General features: G+C 53.2%; 1 protein-coding gene and 1 pseudogene across 2 annotated transcripts in view; one reads left to right on the top strand and one right to left on the bottom strand.

Moving 5' to 3' along the window:
- LRRC20 (leucine rich repeat containing 20) overlaps nt 1–15246 on the bottom strand; it is a 66603-nt gene extending 51357 nt beyond the window's left edge. The window contains exons 1-2 of one of the 2 annotated variants that reach the window (XM_067710682.1): nt 15108–15246; nt 9165–9303 (exon numbers count right to left, since the gene is read on the bottom strand). In XM_067710682.1, coding sequence (XP_067566783.1) covers nt 9165–9246 — 82 coding nt within the window. In that variant the 5' untranslated portion in view covers nt 9247–9303; nt 15108–15246. The remainder of the gene's footprint in view (nt 1–9164; nt 9304–15107) is intronic. The other variant, XM_067710683.1, reaches the window with a different exon arrangement.
- A 1287-nt stretch (nt 15247–16533) lies between these two features.
- Nucleotides 16534–18263, top strand: LOC137209248 (transcription factor E2F4 pseudogene; annotated as a pseudogene).
- Nucleotides 18264–19207: the final 944 nt, after the last annotated feature.

Genomic DNA, 19207 nt, shown 5'->3' with positions numbered 1-19207 from the left:
GTCCCAGCCTGCAGGTTAACACAGGGCTAAGAACGTAGGCCCTGCAGTCGGAGTGCCTGGGTGCAAATCCCCAGCTTGGGGAAGTTGCTTAGTCTTTCTGTGCCTCAGTTTCCTCCTCTGTGAAATGGGGACAATAACAGCAGCTACCTGCTAAGGCTGAGCGATGATTAAATCACCCGGTTGTTTTCTTTCATGGGTCATTTGACTCTAGGTGATCTTCACTTTTCAGGCTCTCTTTAGAACCTAACCTCTGTGTAAGTTAGGACTTTACTGTAGGAACTACTTAAGGTGACACTCGAGGCCCTCTGAGATCTGGGCCAGCCCCTACCTCCCCTCCTGACTCAGCTCCCTTTGCTCTCCCGTGTTGCTATTCCCATCACAAGCACGGGCCTGCATGCTGCCCCACCTTTGCTCAGACACCCTCACCTAGAACGCCTTCCCCTCACTCCTGTCCCATACCTACACCGCTAAACCTGCTCCGTCCTTTAAGGTTCAGCTGAAATGCCGCCTCTTCTGTTCAACCCCCTTAACACGGATGCTAAGCCAACACCCAGCGTGTACACAACTCAAGACAGTAGAAGGGGAACTCATCCTCACTTAGTTCACTTTAGGTTCTGCAAGCATTCCACACGCCATGCAATCAGCTGGCCGCCTGTCTCCAGGGCTTGCGGCATTTCCACAAGTCACCGCGCCATCTAGGGCCCAGTCTCCCTGCTGTGATGAGACCTCCACCTCCCACTGCCCGGGCTTCCCTGGAGGCCCCTCAGGGCTGGACCGGCTCTCATGGCTGGGGTGATTTCTGCAGACCGAACAATGAACAGGAGAGAAAACTAAGGAGAGAAGACTGCGCGATTTGTACCTGTGGGATGAGGGAATTCCTCCATCCATCTGACACATGACTTCTGAGCACCAACGCTGTGTCGGGGCAGCATCACAGCAAACAGGGACCCAAGGGACAGGTGTGTTGTGCTTGAGAATGCCCACCACAGACCCCCCACTCTTATCCTCCCTCCTTCCAGAAGACTGAGGCCCACAGTGGGGCTGGGATGGAGATGGGTGGGGCTCGTGGCCATTGGAGCTTCCAAAGCTCTAGAAGGGGACTCAGGGACTCCCCCACCACCAACAGAGAGACCTGAGCCACTACCAAAGGGCTTTGGGGTTCTGTCCCATCACTGCTACAGAAACAACTTCAGGACACAGCTCACCACCCTCACCCTTTAGCAACTCTAGAGTTAGCCAGCGTAACCTTGCAACTGTTCCTCTAGTTCCACAAGACACTGTGCCAGGGGGGAGGGACCAGTGGACCAGAAGACAGGGTGGGAGGAAGCCCGGCCTCTCTGTTTACCCTTTGGGCGTTGTGCTTTGTGCACTAGGCACAGGTGATACATACTGGGTTTTTTAGATATAAATTTATTTATTTATTTTTATTTATTAATTTTTGGCTGCACTGGGTCTTTGTTGCTGCGCGTGGGCTTTCTCTAGTTGTGGCGAGTGGAAGCTACTCTTCGTTATGGTGGCGGGCTTCTCATTGCGGTGGCTTCTCTTGTTGCGGAGCACGGGCTCTAGGCACGCGGGCTTCAGTAGTTGTGGCATGCAGGCTCAGTAGTTGTGGCTCACGGGCTCTAGAGTGCAGGCTCAGTAGTTGTGGCACACGGGCTTAGCTGCTCCGCGGCATATGGGATCTTCCCGGACCAGGGCTCAAACCCATGTCCCCTACATTGGCAGGCGAATTCTTAACCACTGCGCCACCAGGGAAGCCCTGTTTTTTAAGTTAAACATATATAGTTTTAAAAGTATTCTGCAGAGTGCAAATGCCCAGGCTGGAGCCACAGAACAAATTTTCTCTCTCTCCATCCCAAGAGCTGCCTTCCAATACTGAGCTCTCTTTCCCTCCACGGCCCCTTCTATACCTGAGGCTGGGGGTGCATACAGGACCCCAACGAGCCCATACCGACCTGAGCACAAAGAAGCAATGCCAGACCACAGCATGGTGTAAAAGGATTTCCAGGGACTTCCCTGGCGGTGCAGTGGTTAAGACTCCACGCTTCCCATGCAGGGGGCGTGGGTTCGATCGCTGGTCAGGGAACAAATATCCCACAAGCTGTGCAGTGCAGACAAAAAAAAAAAAGAGAGAGAGAGAGAAAGAAAAGGATTTCCAGAAACCCCCACCCGGGCCCCTCCTCACCTGCCTGAACAATGGGCTCAGTGCTACCTGCCTGGACACGGCCATATGTGTCCACCTCTCCGGGGCCAGTTCAGAAGCAGCCAGGACTCCACCGGCACCCTGAGCTGGGCTGACACCAGTCACTCTCCTCTGAAATGAGAAGGGCACGCCAGGTGCAGGCCCTGCATTTCTGCACCACAGGCTACTGCACTGTGCCAACTCAGTACCAGTGAAATCCTTGGGCTCTCTGAAAGCTCTACTGCTTTCCCTTTGTATACTGGTTATTTGCCTCTGAATGATACCCTCACACACTAGCCCCTGCCAGGGTCTCACCTCCACCCCTTTCTCTGCACTGGCACATCCTGCCAAGCAAGACCTCCTGATTCCCCACCACCAGCGCCCACAGTCTGCTCTCTCCAATACCCAAGGACCAGGAAAATGAAAGGAAAGCAAGATCAAACTAAAGAAGGGAAGGAAAAGCTCATCACAACAGTTGCGATGGTGGCTACCTCTGGGGGTGGAGCGGCTTTTGGAGATTCTGGCAATATTCCATGTCTAGACCTGGATGGTAGTTACATGAGTATTCGTTTTACAAATATCTGCTGAACTAAGTATATATGACTTTATGGACTTTGCTACCTGAGTATACCTTTTCATAGCTTCTTCTTTTTTTTTTTTTTTAAGAAAAATGACTGGGTGAAGGTCACTTAGAAAGGAAAGTCAGGGAGGTCTCTCTATAGACGAAACATTTAGGCTGAACCTTAACGTATAAGGGCCCAGCCATGAAGAACAAGGAACAGCATCCCAGACAAAGGGAACAGCATGTGCAAAGGCCCTGAGGCTGGAAAGGGTTTAGCAATTCAAGGAACTGAAAGGTGGCCGATCGGCAGACTTGAGGGCTGGACAGCAGACTTGAGGCTTCCAGCCCTCGCGGTAAAGAGACGGGCGGCCCCGGCCAGGCTGAGGGCTGCCCTGTGACAGACAGCCTGCTCCCTCCTCCATGCCTTCGGAGCTGACCTGTACCTGGCTGATCCTCAGGACTCCCCAGGCCAGGAGACACGGCAGCAAAACACACACCCCTCCCCTACTACCAGCACCAGCCTCCTGGGCTCTGGGCCAGGAGCTGTAGACCCAAAAGCCCCTCCTGGAGCCAGAAAAGACTGCTTCCACCACAGACCCTGGCTGCCCCTCCCTCGGGACGTGTGTGTGAGAACGCGTGTGTCTGTCTCCCCCTCCAGCCCGGGCACTTCTGGGACACTTGGGTCCTCCAGGGAAGGTACACACAGTAGGTGTCCCATGTGTGTCTGTTGGCAAAGGAGCCGGTGGCAGTATCTGACCCAAGGGAAGATGTTATTCTGGTCCAGTGGGTATGTATGGAGTGCTTCCTGATACTGCATTTACTCAGCACCCTTGCTCAAGAAAGGGGCTGCAGCTAGGAATGCAGACACAGGATGTGAGCCGGCCAGGACGTGGAAGCCCTTGTCGGGACCTGGCCCTCACACCCTGGCCAAGTCCCTGACTCTGCTGCCTGTCACCAGGTCGGCTGTGATGGGGTGCCATCTGCTGGTGAGACAGGAGAAAAGTGGCCAAAGCATGAGTGAGCCTGAGAGGAGGGAGGGAGGACAGGAGGGGAGGGGGGAAAGGAGGGGAAGGGGGAGAGTAGGGAACAACACATCCCTTCTCTCACTAGCCTTGGTCTCCTCACTTGGTTTTCTCACAGCGCCCAGCCTAGCCGCTCAGTTCCCTGAGGATGGATCAAGTCCATGTTCATATTCATTCCCTCTCTCTCCCTCTCTGTCACACACACACACACACACACACACACACACACACACACACACACACACACAGAAATCCAGAGGCCTGCCCAGACAACACCACCCCCCCTCGCCCCACCCCACCCCTGCCACCCAGCCCTCCAGAACCCACCAGGAGAAGGAAGTTCCAGATTGTAAGTAGTAAGCCACTGGTTCCCAAAATTTGAGGCAGGGAAGAATCATACAGGGTTCCCATTAACATGCAAGTCACCATGCCCAGCCTCTGAGATTCCACTGTGAAAGCTCTAGAGTGGGGTCCACGATCTGCACGTAAGCAGAAGCAGCCCACAGGGGCTTCCCCCTTCTCCTTACCACCTGAGGCATATATTTTTTTTAATATTTATTTTTATTTATTATCATTTTTATTTTTGGCTGCATTGGGTCTTCATTGCTGCATGCAGGCTTTCTCTAGTTGCGGCGAGCAGGGGCTACTCTTCGTTGCGGTGCGCGGGCTTCTCATTGCGGTGGCTTCTCTTGTTGTGGAGCACGGGCTCTAGGCACGCGGGCCCACCTGAGGCATGTTAAATGCCCAGTATGGCAGCCTGACACACAGCAGGCCCCAGATAAATGCTAGCTCCTTTCCTTCCCAGCTCACCTTGTTTCTTCCTTCTTCCCATCTTTGCCAGTGCCTGGATCTCAGCCAGCCAAGCCCTCCCTTCCCACACTCTCCCAAGCCTTTCCAAATCCTGCTCTTCTGCAGTAATGATCAATTTTTTAAAGTCATCCCCCCAAACCTGGGAGCCTCCCCCTGAAAAGGAGTGGGTGCAGAGTAGCCTGGCCTGATGGTCCACTGGCTGGATGTGCTGCCATCTGATGCCAGGGAGGGAAGGGTGAGGTCAGAAGCCCCTCAGGGGTGCAAGGACCCAGGGAAGTCCAGGTGGGCATGAGGCCCTTAAAAAGAGGAAAAACTAACTTGGGGAGACAAGAGGGGGATAGAGAGGAGTGCCTGGTTCAGGGGAGGCGAGTCTGAATACAGTGCAAAGTTCCCAACTCTTTGCAAGCTCATTCGAAAAGTCTAGAAGATGATGCTGAGGAGGGGTGAGGGGCTGGAAGAAAGTGGCTTCAACTCAAACCTAGGGGCAGACCAGGGGCCAGATGGAAAGAAGCCCACTTCTTGGGGGTCAGGAGGCCTGGAGTGAGGCAACAAGGGCTGTGAACCAAAGCTCAGGTTACAGGAGGAGCAAGCCTGGCTCTGGAGTGCACCCGTGAGTGGCCGGGGCAGCACGAGTGATGCTTCCCAGGGTTACCTACCTGAGTAAGGTGAGAGCCTGTAACCGAGCTCTCCCCAGCCCAGCCTCTGCAGGGATCTCCCACTCGGCAGCATTGGAACAGACATCCCACCAGGCCTGTGCCCCCAGCCTGTGCACAGGGAGGCAAGCTGGGAAACTCAGCAGAAGGGGAGAAGCCAGGGAAGCTCATTCCACACCCAGGGGCAGGGGCTTAGAGCAGAAGCTACTCCCTTAACTCCTGGATCTCTTGTCTGCTGTTGGGAAGTGGGTTTTACTTTCACTTTCTAGAGTGGCAGGTGGTCCTTTCCCTAAAATCTATTCTTCTCTGCTTGTGAGAGTAATATGTTCATCATAGAACATTCAGAAAATGAAGAATGGTATTTTTTAACATCCATTTGTATCTTATTTCTTTCCAATTTTTATCTATGTATATACACATGTTTAACATAATTGGCATCTTACTATCTATACAGTTTGGGATCCTTGTTCTTTTCCAATTCACATTATACGTGAGAATTTGCCAGTCCTCATGGAAGCACGTAATGAAATTTTACACACCATGGTTAATAGCTACGTAAACTGCATTATATATTAGCTGTAACAAAAGTTCTTCAAGCAATTTTCTAGTACTGGCTTTTTAGTTGCTTCAGATTGTTTGCGCTTTTACATGAGAACCATATTGGGTTACTTCACCTATCTTTCAAGACCCACATCAATTCCCACCTCCTCCAGGAAGCCTTCCCAGACTCCCAACACCCAGCAATATCTCCCACCTCTGAATTACCACCACCTGTAGTCCATCTGACACGGTTCAGCATGGAGCCCGTGCATCACTCACTGCTGTCCTAGTGGCGGGCCAGTCTCAGGTCCAGAACTCCACTGCACGTATCCCTGGGAGCTCCCCAGCACTGTGCACACAGCAGGTGCTCAATGCGTGCTGACTGCTGACCCCTCAGATTGCACGAGCCTGATGAGCTCCACCTGCCAAAGGGTCGGGATTGCAGGCGCCCACAGTGGCCTGCTCTGACATTCTGGTTCTTCGTCGGGCACTGAAGAAGTAAAAAGGCCCCCTCATTCAGCCCTGAGTTTAAAGACCCAGCCACCTCCATGTGAAAGTCTCGAGCTTCAGCCAAGACCATCAAAGCACTGAACTCCTCTCCCAAATTGACCGGCGATCAGCAACCATCTGCCCCCCACCCCAGAACAGCGAGGGCCCAGGCGCTGATGCCAGCCACTTAGGGTTCCAATCCCAGGCACTGCAGTGGCCAGGCAGGGCTGCCAGAGGCCTGGCTTGAGTTTTTCAGTGGGCATGACCCGGGCAGAGAGAGAAGCTGGCTACAGAGTGCCCTACCCTAGACGTCCTGCACACTTCACTCCAGGCAGGGCATCCACTCTGTTCACAGAAGTCCCCACCTGGCCTGCAGAGGCAACTGAATTTGCAATCTCTGGTCCTCAGACATGGAAGTCTAAACTCAACACAGCCTTGCAGGCTCTCCACCTGCCAGTGGCATCCCTCATCTCCCCCATCCCCAGCGGCAACTCTGCAGCGGCCTTGCCCCCCACTCAGGCGCAGCCCTCCCGGTGCCTGGGACACCCGCCTCCTCACTGCTGCCTCCTGAAATCCTCCCTCAAACAGCACGTCCCCAGGAGGACAGAATTCCACTCTCCCAGCTCTGCTGCCCCTCCACCCTGCCCCCTTCACACATCTGGATGAGAATGAGCCGCACATGTGTCCCTCTCCCCTGCACCATTTTAAGGTAGGGGTAGGTTATTCACCACTGAGATCCGTCGATTTGCACTGAACTCCCCATCCCAAGGCAAGTGGGGACACCCAGCCAGGTGACTGGCTGACACCTGGAGGAGGTGCGTTGGTGGTGGGGGAAGGGAGGGACTTAGGCCCCACCTCCAGCCCTTGGAGATGAGAAAAATTAAAAATAATAGCTGCCGTTTATTGAGCTACTCATGCCAAGCACCTTAAGACATTACAATTGCTCCCTTGATGAGGCAGGCACAATTACCATCCCATTTTATAGATGAAGAAATCAAGGCTCCAAGAGGTAAAGCAATCTGCGAAGGAAGCAGGCTAGTAGGTGGCATTGTGGGGATTCAAATCCAGGCCGTATCAGTGGTGGAGAGCCTTGAGCACTCGGGTAAGTGCAACCGTATGAGTGACCAGCACAGGATTCCAGAATTCCTTTCCTGAGGGCCCACAGCCCTCAGTGCACCAGCCAAAGGCTCCCCCCGGCACCACCCCCTGCCAGACTTCCCTCCAAAACCAACAGCAATCTTCAAGTCTGTTTGCTGACAGAGGAGATGCTTCTCTCACTATCGCTCAGTTCAGTAAACACCGCTACGTGCTTTACAAAGTGCCAGACGCTGCTCTGGCTCTTGGCAGGTGGGGGACAAAAGACCACAGGATCCCTCCCTTCCAGGGACACTGAATGAGTCCCACAGAGGAGGAAGGGAGCAAGGGGTGGATGGGGCAGGGCCAAGGGCTTCCTGGAAGAGGTGGTGACCAAGTGCATCTGGAAGGCTGAGTGTCCCTCCACTTTCTGGGCCACCACCCCCTGCCCCAGGACCCTCAGACACACCTGACCAATGGGTGCTCACAGAAACGCTCCACCTTTCCAGTCTCTGGGCCACTACCAGGCAGTAACCTCCATGCAAAGGCTCCTTCATGAAACAGACAGACAGACACAGACACACACAGGCACACACATCCCTAACCTGCCGGTGAAATTCCTCTGTGTGCCGAAGACCCAACTCAAATCCCACCCCGTCAATCATCCCCCAGGCAGACCTGCGTTCACCTCCTCTGTGTTCCTGCAACACACCTGTGGCTCTAAGATGGCACTTACATTCCAGCGGGACACACACATACACACACACACACACACACACGATCCCCCGCTAACTCTTGCACGTGGTGGATAGTCAACAAATATCTGCTGAATTCAATTAAATGGGATAGTTTGCTTAAGTGCTTACAGCCTTAGGGTAGCTGCATGGGCTAAAACGCAATAACCAATTCAACAATATATGACACAATTCAATTAAAACAGTGGAATGAAAAGGGGCCGCCTGACTGTGTGACCTGAAAAAAGCCCACTCTGCCTTCGACCCTCCATCTCCTCATCTGAAATCCGAGGCTAGTCATGCCTGGTGGGTATCATCCATCACAGGGAAGTTGTGAAGATTCAATAAGGCAACACTTGGGAGGCACCTGCACAGGGCCTGGTACATGGGGCTACCCAGCAGTGCCACCTATTGCCACCTGGTCCAAGGGCACATACACACTTTGAGTCATCAGCAGTCTGAGGGCAGGCAGACACGCTCCCGGCAGATGGAAGCCCTACTCGGTGCTTTTCAAACCTCTGTGAACTATGACCCATAGTAAGAAATATATCTTACGCTGGGACCCCGTATACACAAACTAAACACAACTGCAATAAAAAGTCCATGGAGGGACTTCCATGGTGGCGTATTGGTTAACAATCCACCTGCCAATGCAGGGGACATGGGTTCGATCCCTGGTCCGGGAAGATCCCACATGCCGCAGAGCAACTAAACCCATGCACCACAACTACTGAGCCTGAGCTCTTGAGCCTGCGCGCCACAACTACTGAGCCCGCATGCTGCAAATACTGAAGCCCGCGCTCCTAGGGCCCATGCTCTGCGACAAGAGAAGCCACCGCAATAAGAAGCCTGCGCACCACAACGAAGTGTAGCCCCCGCTCGCCGCAACTAGAGAAAGCCTGTGTGCAGCAACGAAGACCCAATACAGCCAAAAATAAATTAAAAAAAAAACAAAAGTCCATGGAACACAGCTCCTCATGGCGAGGGGTGCATGCTGATACTGTGTCTTTCACCTTCCCTTTCTATCTCATTTCCAAACTGATTCAATAAACCACGTACACGGTGCCCTACAGCTGGAAAAGCCGTGCCCTCACTCACCCAGGGTGTCGGAGCCGCTCTCCACTGTCTCGTTGACCTTCCTCGCAACTCTGGCCACGGCCTCACCCATCTTCCTCAGCATGCAGACTCAGGTGTCCTGCTGCCAGCCACCAGGCTGGTCTGCTGCTCATAAAGGGACCTGCGCTTGGGGAAGACACAGGGCCATGAAGCGCCTGCCCACCACCAGCCAGGGACCCACCCCTGACCCACCCTCCCCGGGGAATCAGGCTGCAGGAAGCACGCAGGGAGGGGTCCAGGCCACTCACCTCCTCCTGCGGGGCCCAGAGCCCAGGCCACATCCGGCTCAGCCTTCAGAGTGACTGATCTGCCCGTCCACCCAGCCCTACCAGTTTCCTGGGAGGACTGACACATATGACCTTGCCAGGGCTTGAACCAGTGGCCAGGAGGATGTGAGGATTTAGGTGCGTGCTGGCCTGTGACTCACTTAACAGGCAGAGCAGTGGGGAGAAGGTGGGGTACAGCCAAGTGCAAGGAGAGACACCTGTCCCTCCATCCCACAGGCTCGGAGCCCAGTCCACAGGACAACCGCTCCAGCTCCCAGGCCTCCTCAGCCACCTCTGCCAGGTTCCTCCCGCAGGCGGGAAGCGGGGACACAAAGGCAAATGAAACACAGCCCTGCCTGGCCAGAGCTCACTGTCTGGCTGGTGGGTGGTTTCTAAGAATTCCCTTTCCATGCAGCAATATGGAGGGAAAGTTACAGTTTTAGCCACAGATCTGATTGTTAGCCTGCTGCTGAGTTCACTGGCAAGACCCCAAGGAAAAAGGAAGGGGGGCAAGATCACTGGGGAGAAAAGGCTTAAAGAAGGGTGAGGACACAATCAAAACGATCAGGTGTAGAAGACATAAGGGACTCGGGAAATGTCTCCAACTCCTTTTTATTAGAGAAGGAAACTGAGGCAGAGAGAGGGACTCAATGACCTGGCCAAGGTCAAAGTAAGTAAATGGCACTAACCTGGCCCAACTCTACATCCAGTGCTCACTTCTTTACAAAAGTCACCCACATCACCAGCGGCAGCACCCCATGCAGATAATGAATTTGAGGCCCTTTTTTGCTCCTGGATCCCAATCCCAGATCCACAGACAGCTCAAGGAGCTCTAATGAACACATCTGAGGGTCAAAGGCAGAAGAATGTGAAGGGCAGAGAGAAGGCGGTGAGGGTACAAACAGATACCAAGAAAAAGTCCACATGTGCTCAACTGGACAGGGAGGCCCAGTCAAGCCCACTCAGCTGCTCAGGGAGAGTTAGTGATGAGTTCAGATGTGCCTGCATCTCGCCAAGGAAGAAGACAGGCCTAATGCCCAACTCTGACATTTATTAGTTGAGAAGGCTTGGGAAAGATTCCTAACTACTCTGAGCCCCAGTTTCTTCATCTGAGTAGGAGATCTAGTAATACCTGCTGCAGTGGGTTCATATGAGGATTGAACAAAAAATACATATCTTTCTAGCCCAGGGCTCAGGACACATAAGTTACTTAATAAATGCTAGCTGAAATGATGAAACAGTACACGTGCAGATATGATGCCAGCACTTAATCCCAGTTACATACCCATATGACTCAAACAAACAAGTCAGTGGAACTCATCTTTAAGGAATGAGTAGAACTTCCTTCTCTCCACCTCCAGGAAGTCTTCCCAGATTGCCCCAGCCCTCAGCGTTCTCTCCTCCTTAAGTTTCAGTAGCACGCAATGCCTTAGCTCAAGCCACTTAGGTTATTTATGAGCTTTAAAAAATATACATACTTATCCCCACCAGCTGGCCTGCAGACAGCTTAAGGCAGGGAGCAGATATATATTATGCTTTTCCGCTGCACTTTATACCACATACTGAAACAGATGTTCAGTTAGTTTCCCCCAATGGTGATGATGATCAACAGCCATCATTTGGGTTTCAAATCTAAATACAAGTCAACTGACTCTTACAACAAAGATACCATCTAAATGAGAAGGGTCATAAGTCCTAACAATGCCAGGTGGATAACTTGCAGAAGGTGGTCCAGGGTAGAACAGCAGGGAAGAGTGAGGACTATGGAAAACTGGACCCAACACCTTTATCATGCTACCTTGAAGACCAACCCCCTGAGCCTGAGTCACAGCAATGTTGCTGGAATCTTGGTGACTCAGTCTAATGCCTTTATGAATAAGAACACTGAGGACCCAAGAAGGAAGGTAAATCAGCCAAACAGAAACGAAAAACCTAGGTCTCCTAACTCCCAGCCCAGGATCCTTCGTACATACCATGCTCCCTCCTTTTCCTATCTCCAGTATTCATCATCAGTAACCACAAACATGTATTGAGCATCTACTAGGAACAGGGCATAAGACTGAAGAGGGAGGAAGGAAATATAGGAAATAGCTCTGACTTATGAGCTTCTGATGAGGAAGACCTTTCTAAGGAACATCACTGAGGCAATCCTGGCCTCACACAGAGACGAAAGGTAAGGTAAATCTCCAAGCTACCCAGGGTCTGTGCTAACCCTGGTGAGATTGCATATGCTACTTTCAATCAGGCACTATGCCTGCAATTCTACTAGCTACCACCAGGTGGGAGCAGTGGTGCCTTAAGCTAAAAAACCTATTGAAGAAAACTAGTCAAATTAAAAACCTTACCCCTGGTGGTAAGCTCAGACACCCTATAGTGTGGGTAAGAGATTGGACATTGAAGCAGGAACAGCCTGTAAAGTCTAGGTGTCAGAGTAAGTCACTAGAAGGACACGACCCTGACATTCCAGAGGATGCTCTGGATACAGCACAGATGTGCCCTAGGCCCCCAAGAGGTTCCAGCTACCTAAAATCACCAACCCCACTAACTGGCTAGGAAACCACCCTCCCTTCACCTAAAACTACCCATTCCCCAAGGGAGAATTTCTTATAAATTCCAGCTGACAGTCCCTCTCCCAGGTCAGGTGACCAAGGCCTGTCACTTTTTGGCATGGGCAGGGCTGAAATGGGAGGGTGGCAGGGCCATATGTGGTATAAGGCCCAAGATGGGGTAGGAGGGTCCCAGAACTGAGGGGAGAACAAACTTGAGATGACGAGAGTCTGGAGTGGGTCCCCAAAAGATGTCCTACAAGGTTGTCCAACTTTCCTGACTGCTCCTTCGAGCCCCAAACCAACACTGGACCTCTCTGACCAAAAAGTAGCAAGAATTTATTGAGCATGTAACAGGAGCCCTCAGAGACAGGGGGCGGGGGAGAAATAAGGCAAGCTGCTCTTCCTTTCTTTGGTTTTAAACTGTTTTTAAGAAAAATAGAGAATTGTCTGAGTCACATATGAGTGATGGAGAGAACTATGGACCCACTCCTCACTGAGTGAGAAGCCTCCTAGGCAGGGCCACCTTAGGACATGAGGGGCCCCTATCTATGCAAACAATTTGAGTCAATCAAAATCAGCATGTCAGCACCATTCTGGCTGCCTAGTCTCATGCAATTCCATGAAAGAAAGACCTTGCCGGCCAGTGGGAGCAATCAGCACGCAAGGCAGCCCTCCTGGAACCAGACCACAACCACAGGGCCCCAAGACAACCCAACCCTACATGCAGGCTCCCTTTGGGACACTCTCTGATTTTCTGTTACTACTACCCCACAGGCAGGGGTAGTAGTAGCAGAAAATCAGAGAGTGTCCCAAAGGGGGGAAACAGGAACCACCAGCCCATATGGGTCTGTTCTGGGTTTGGGGTCCCAGTCATCAGAGGTCAGCCTTAGAAAACTGCTCCAAAGTGCTCCAAATCCTGGAGACCCTTCAACACAGGGTGCAAACTCATACTCACACTGCTGCTTCCTCAGCAACACATCCCTCTCCACATCCCTCCCCAACTCCTCTTTCTTCAGAGTGTGCATCATAGCCCTGGGAAATGTTTAAATCCAACAAACGTGTGCTGGGCCCTTCTATAAGGCCCTCACTGGAAGAGTAAAGGTACAGAGACAGGGCTTGGGCCAGAATAAGCTTCCCATCAGGTAAGAGAGACTCAGTGACAAAAGGCAGAATGAGGGCTTCCCTGGTGGCGCAGTGGTTGAGAGTCCACCTGCCAATGCAGGGGACACAGGTTCATGCCCTGGTCCGGAAAGATCCCACATGCCGCGGAGCGGCTAGGCCCGTGAGCCATGGCCACTGAGCCCGCGCGTCCGGAGCCTGTGCTCCGCTACGGGAGAGGCCACAACAGTGAGAGGCCCACGTACCACAAAAAAAAAAAAAAAAAAGTCAGAATGAGCCAGATGCTGGAGGCCACAAGGCCAGGCCCAAGGACCATGTGTGCCTTCTGCCATGAAGGCACATGGCATGGCTGAGAAGAGGGAACAGAGGCAGGGGCTGAGCAGAAGTACCCAAATGATGAGAGAAAGAGGGAGACAGGAAGCCAGTCTGTCCCCAAATTACTTGGGGAGGGGCTGGAAGCCACCCTATAAGTCTGTCCTCTGCTTCTCTTCGGAGAACTATGAAAGGTTTTTTGAGGAAAGCAGCCTAATCCAGCCAGAGTTTTGGAAAATTATCACCGTTGTGAGCAGTCCCACTGTCAGATGGAAATACCATCCTCCTCACTGGGTTGTTCTGAGAAGTAAATGACGTATAACTTTTGAGAGATCTTCGCAAGCTGTTGCACACCAAGGCACTACTGATATGTGGTTAAACCGCTACAGACGCTAAGTTAGGATATAATAAATGGAATGTCAGAAAAGAAGTTGTCCTGCTATGTGAGAGCTGGCAATAGAGTCCTCCTGTATCTATAACCTGGTTTCACCTGGATACAGGTTTGGGGGGGATGATTTTTGCTTAAACACTGACCCTAACCCTCTGCCAGGGCTCCAGCCCTCATCAGTGAGAACTCTACCTTATCTGAAGCCCCGAGATCTGTGCAAAGGAGCTGCTGTGACACCCCGTCCGCACCAGCTGCTCCTATATTTAGTTACTGGTGTGGGCACTTGGGAACTTTAGAGCCTGGCAGCCGCTCCGAAGGGCAACTCGAGCCTCTTGCTCCATGTGTGCGAGCTCCCCCCACTCCCACCGCCACTGGCTGCAGCGGGTCCTCTGGACCGCCCAAGCTAAGGAGCCACTGGGGAAGTGCGAAGCAGTCGGCTGGATCGGACCCAAGTAGCCCCGAAGGCCCACTCGAGCCCAGACAGAGTTGACCCACTTTTCCACCCAAGGGAACGAAGCCCGCTGGGGCGAGAGCGGGACGGACTGGCGCCTTGTTTTTGAGCCATGAGGTTCCCAGAGCCGCGTGCATGCTTCTGTATGGGCATCTAAGCATCCTCGGGCTGCGCCTCCCAGGACTGAGCGCGGTGGCCAGGCCAGGGTCCCCACGCCTCACGCTAGGGGACCGCCTCACCGTCTTCCCCACCCCCCCGGCGCCCGCAGCCAATGGCTCCTCGTCGCCGGCCCTCCGCTCGCCAGGCAGGCGGGGACTGGGGAGAATAAAGCAGGCAATGAAAGGAGAACGCCGGTGAACGCTGAGGGCCGGGGACTCCCGCGCTACCCGGAGGCCGAGAGGAACACTCTGAGACAGGCGTCTGCAGCTCCCCAGAGGAGAAGCAAACCCCGAAAAGTGTGGCTTCAGGGACGAAATTTACAACAGCCTCTCCCAGCAGGGGCGCCTCCCGCGGGGAACGGAGGCCCCCTCGGGACGGCTTCCCCAGGCTCCCTATTCCCCGGTACCTCGGCGCCCGCTCCCCCGAGCCAGCCGGGGTCCAGCCGCAGTCTGCAAGCCAGAGCCGGCGCGGCGCCGGGCCCCTTGGCACTACAGAAGCCGCAGCTGGTGCACCGCTGCTCCTTCCACGGGGTGACTTGGGGGAGGGGAGGGTACACTACAGAAACGGGGACATTTCTCTCCCTCGCTCCCCCAGCCCCTCCAGCGCTTAGCCTCAGACTACGTTTACTTTGCGGGGCACGAAGGTGGGGCCCCGTTCCGGGCCGCTCTCTGCTCCACTTACGGCGACAATGCCTCCTAGCGCCCTGCGCAGCGCAGTCACGCTCCCTCGGCCGCCGGCGGCGCCCCATGCAGCAGCGGCGAGCTGGAACTGGCCGGGAGGGGGCAGAAGGGCTGCGGTCTCTGAGCGCACGGTCGCCCGGCCAATCGCCGCGCCAGGAGCCGCCCCGGGGCGGGAGCAGGCAGCCGCGCGCAACCAATTAGAGCGCGGGTCCTCACGCGGCGCCCCCGGAAAAGCGGCCTGTGCGCTCTCGTCCGCAGGGTGGATCTGCTTTGTGTTCGGCTTCTGGAGGAAAAACGCTTTGGACAGCGAGAGTGTAGACCGGAACGTGCAACAGATCCCAGGATTAATAGGACTGAGTCTCCAGATTTGTTTTTCTCGCGGGAGAAGAGTTGAATTAGCTAGATCAGGGGTACATTGAGAAAGGTGAAGATGGGACTAGGAAGCTTTTCCCGTGGTGCCTTCAAGGCGCCCATTCAGGTTTTTAGAGGCAATAATTCTGGCTACGCTAAGTTACTTAACCTCTCTAAATCCCGGTGTTCTTCTCTATCAAATAAGAATTAAAATGTATAAAAACCTAGTTCACAGGGTCATTGTGAGGCTTAATACCTGAAAAGTTCAGTGCAGTGCCCGGCACGATGGCTCAGGGAAGGGTGGCTGCTTCGCAGGCCTACATTTACAGAGGATTCCCCACAGACTCTTTACTAGGCACTGTGGGGAGGACCAAAGAGATGAGGCCCCTAACTCAGCCAGCGATGGTGGTCAATGAGTCAAATGCTCTAATAAACAGAAGCGTGTGTTAAATATGTGGGAGTCCTGAAGAAAGAACATTTAATTCTGCCCCTGGGGATTGGGGTAGTTAGATAAGGAACACACATTCACTTGGGTCCTGAGGGATATTATGGGTTAAATTGTGTCTCCCCACCAAAAAAGATATATTGAATTCTTAACCCCCAGTACCTCAGAATGTGGCCTTATTTGGAAATATGGTCATTGCAGATATAATTAGTTAAGATGAGGTCATACTGGCATAGGCTGTGATTGGTGTTCTTATAAGAAGAGAAGAGACACATCGACACAAAGGGAGAAGGCCATGTGAAAATGGAGGCGGGGTAGAATGATGTGTCTACAAGCCAAGGAATCCCAAGGATTGTGGGCAAAGATCAGAAATTAAGAAGAGGCAAGGAACGGATTCTCCCTCAGAGCCTCCAAAAAGGAACCAATTCCGCTGACACCTTGATTTCAGACTTCCAGACTCCAGAGCTGTGAGAATAAGTTTTTCTTGTTTTCAGCTACCTAGTTTGTGGCAGTTTGTTACAACAGCCCTGGGAAACTGCTACAATAGGTGAGTCGGAATAAAGGGAAGGGGATGAGAAACACCTCCAAGAAAGTCTTTCAAAACTGAATGCCTGGGCTGCGCCGGCCTGGCCTGGCCTGGCTGAGGGGAGGTGGCGGGAGGGCGCTATGGTGGAGGCTGGGCCACAGGCACCGCCGCCCCCGGGCACCCCAAGCCGGCACGAGAAGAGTTTGGAACTTCTCACTACCAAGTTCGTGTCGCTTCTGCAGGAGGCAAAGGACGGCGTGCTTGACCTCGAGCTGGCAGCTGACACCCTAGCTGTTCGCCGGAAGTGGCGGATTTATGACATTACTAATGTGCTGGAAGGTATCAGGCTGATGGAGAAAAAATCCAAGCATAGCATCCAGTAGAAGGGCGTGAGGCCTGGCTGCAATACCCGAGAGACTGCGGACAAGTTGATTGAGCTCAAGGCAGAGATGGAGGAGCTGCAGCAGCGAGAGCAAGAACTAGACCAGCACAAGGTGTGGGTGCAGCAGAGCATCCGGAACATCACAGAGGATGTGCAGAACAGCTGCTTGGCCTATGTGACTCATGAGGACATCTGCAGATGCTTTGCTGGAGATGCCATCCAGGCCCCGTCGGGCACCAGCCTGGAGGTGCCCATCCCAGAGGGCCTCAATGGGCAGAAGAAGTACCAGATACACCTGAAGAATGTAAGTGGCGCCATCGAGGTGCTGCTGCTGAACTAGGGGGCATGGAGCTCACCACTCGTGGCGGTGCCTATGCCACCACCCGAAGATCTGCTCCAGAGCCCACCTGCTGTCTCTCCCCCTCCACCTCTGCCCAAGCCTGCTCTGGCCCAGCCCCAGGATGCCTCACGCCCAAGCAGTCCCCAGGTGACCACCCCGAACCCTGTTCCCGGCAGCACCGAAGCCCAGGGGGTGGCCGGTCCAGCAGCTGAGATCACAGTGAGTGGTGGCCCTGGAACCGATAGCAAGGACAGTGGTGAGCGCAGCTCCCTCCCGCTGGGCCTGACAGCACTGTACACCCGGCTGCTGCAGTCCTCTGCCCTGTTGGACAGCAGTAGCAGCAATAGCAGTTCATCCGGACCCAACCCTTCTACGTCCTTTGAGCCCATCAAGGCAGACCCCACAGGTGTTCTGGAGCTCCCCAAAGAGCTGTCAGAAATCTTTGATCCCACTCGAGAGTGCATGAGCTCAGAGCTCCTGGAGGAGCTGATGTCCTCAGAAGTGTTTGCACCCCTCCTCCACCTTTCTCCATCCCATGGAGACCACGACTACATCTACAACCTGGATGAGAGTGAAGGTATCTGTGACCTCTTTGATGTGCCTGTCCCCAACCTCTGACTGACAGGGGCATGCCCTTTGTGGCTGGGACACAGACTGTCTAACCTGGGGGCTGCCTGGGGACCTCCCCCCACCCCACCCCTACACAGCTTGAGAGCCGCAGACTCCTGGCTTCCCCAGCCTTCCCTCACTACACAGTTCTGGCCACAAGTCCCACTCCTGCACCAACACCTGTTCTGTGCTGGGAGAGCAGGGGAAAGGGGCTTAGCCTGCTCCACTGTGGAACCAAAGTGTTTGCCACTCCTTTTTTGGGGACTTCCCCTATCTGGTAGCCTCCCCCCGCCCTCCCAGAGTTCAGTTTCAGCTGCCACCCAGTGGCACAGATCCAAGGACCCTCCATCACCCTCCTAGGGCATCTCGTCCAGCCCCATCGCCCTGTACCTGCCAGCCCCTCCCCCTCCAGGAGGAAGCATGGGGTGGGGCTGGGCACTTGCCAGCACCTAGCCTAGCCTCCTTCACTTCTCCCCATGCAGATCACACCGCTCCTCTGTACCGCTCATGTGCCCGTTTCTGCTGGACCCTTGGCCCTGAGAACCTGCTGGGGGCGGGGGGAGGAGCAGGTTGCTAACAGGAGGAATGGAGATCTCTAGCTAGGAATCTGGGTGGGAGAGTCCTAGGAATCTGGGTGGGAGAGTCCCTGAGGATTGGTCCAGCCTCCGTCTGACCCGCAGCTCCCCTCTTGTTCTTTGGGTTTTTTTTTTTTGAATTTTTGAATTTTATTTATTTTTTTAAACAGCAGGTTCTTATTAGTTATCCATTTTAGACATATTAGTGTATATTTGTCAATCCCAATCTCCCAATTCATCCCACCACCACCATCCCCCTCCGCCGCTTTCCCCGCTTGGTGTCCATACATTTGTTTTCTACATCTGTGTCTCAATTTCTGCCCTGCAAACTGGTTCATCTGTACCATTTTTCTAGGTTCCACATGTATGCGTTAATAGATGGTATTTGTTTTTCTCTTTCTGACTTACTTCACTCTGTATGACAGTCTCTAGATGCATCTACGTCTCTACAAATGACCCAATTTCATTCCTTTTTATACCTGAGTAATACTCCGTTGTATATATGTACCACATCTTCTTTATCCATTCATCTGTCGATGGGCATTTAGGTTGATCCCGTGACCTGACTATTGTAAATAGTGCTGCAGTGAACATTGGGGTGCATGTGTCTTTTTGAATTATGGTTTTCTCTGGGTATATGTCCAGTAGTGGGATTGCTGGGTCATATGTTAATTCTATTTTTAGTTTTTTAAGGAACCTCCATACTGTTCTCCATAGTGGTGGTATCAACTTACATTCCCACCAACAGTGCAAGAGGGTTCCCTTTTGTTCACACCCTCTCCAGCATTTGTTGTTTGTAGATTTTCTGATGATGCCCATTCTAACCGGTGTGAGGTGATACCTCATTGTAGTTTTGATTTGCATTTCTCTAAT

This window comes from Pseudorca crassidens, chromosome 16 (genome assembly GCF_039906515.1).
Source record: "Pseudorca crassidens isolate mPseCra1 chromosome 16, mPseCra1.hap1, whole genome shotgun sequence".
Taxonomy (NCBI): Eukaryota; Metazoa; Chordata; class Mammalia; order Artiodactyla; family Delphinidae; genus Pseudorca; species Pseudorca crassidens.
Note: the sequence above shows the minus strand (reverse complement) of the source record. Positions and strands in the feature narration are given on the sequence as shown.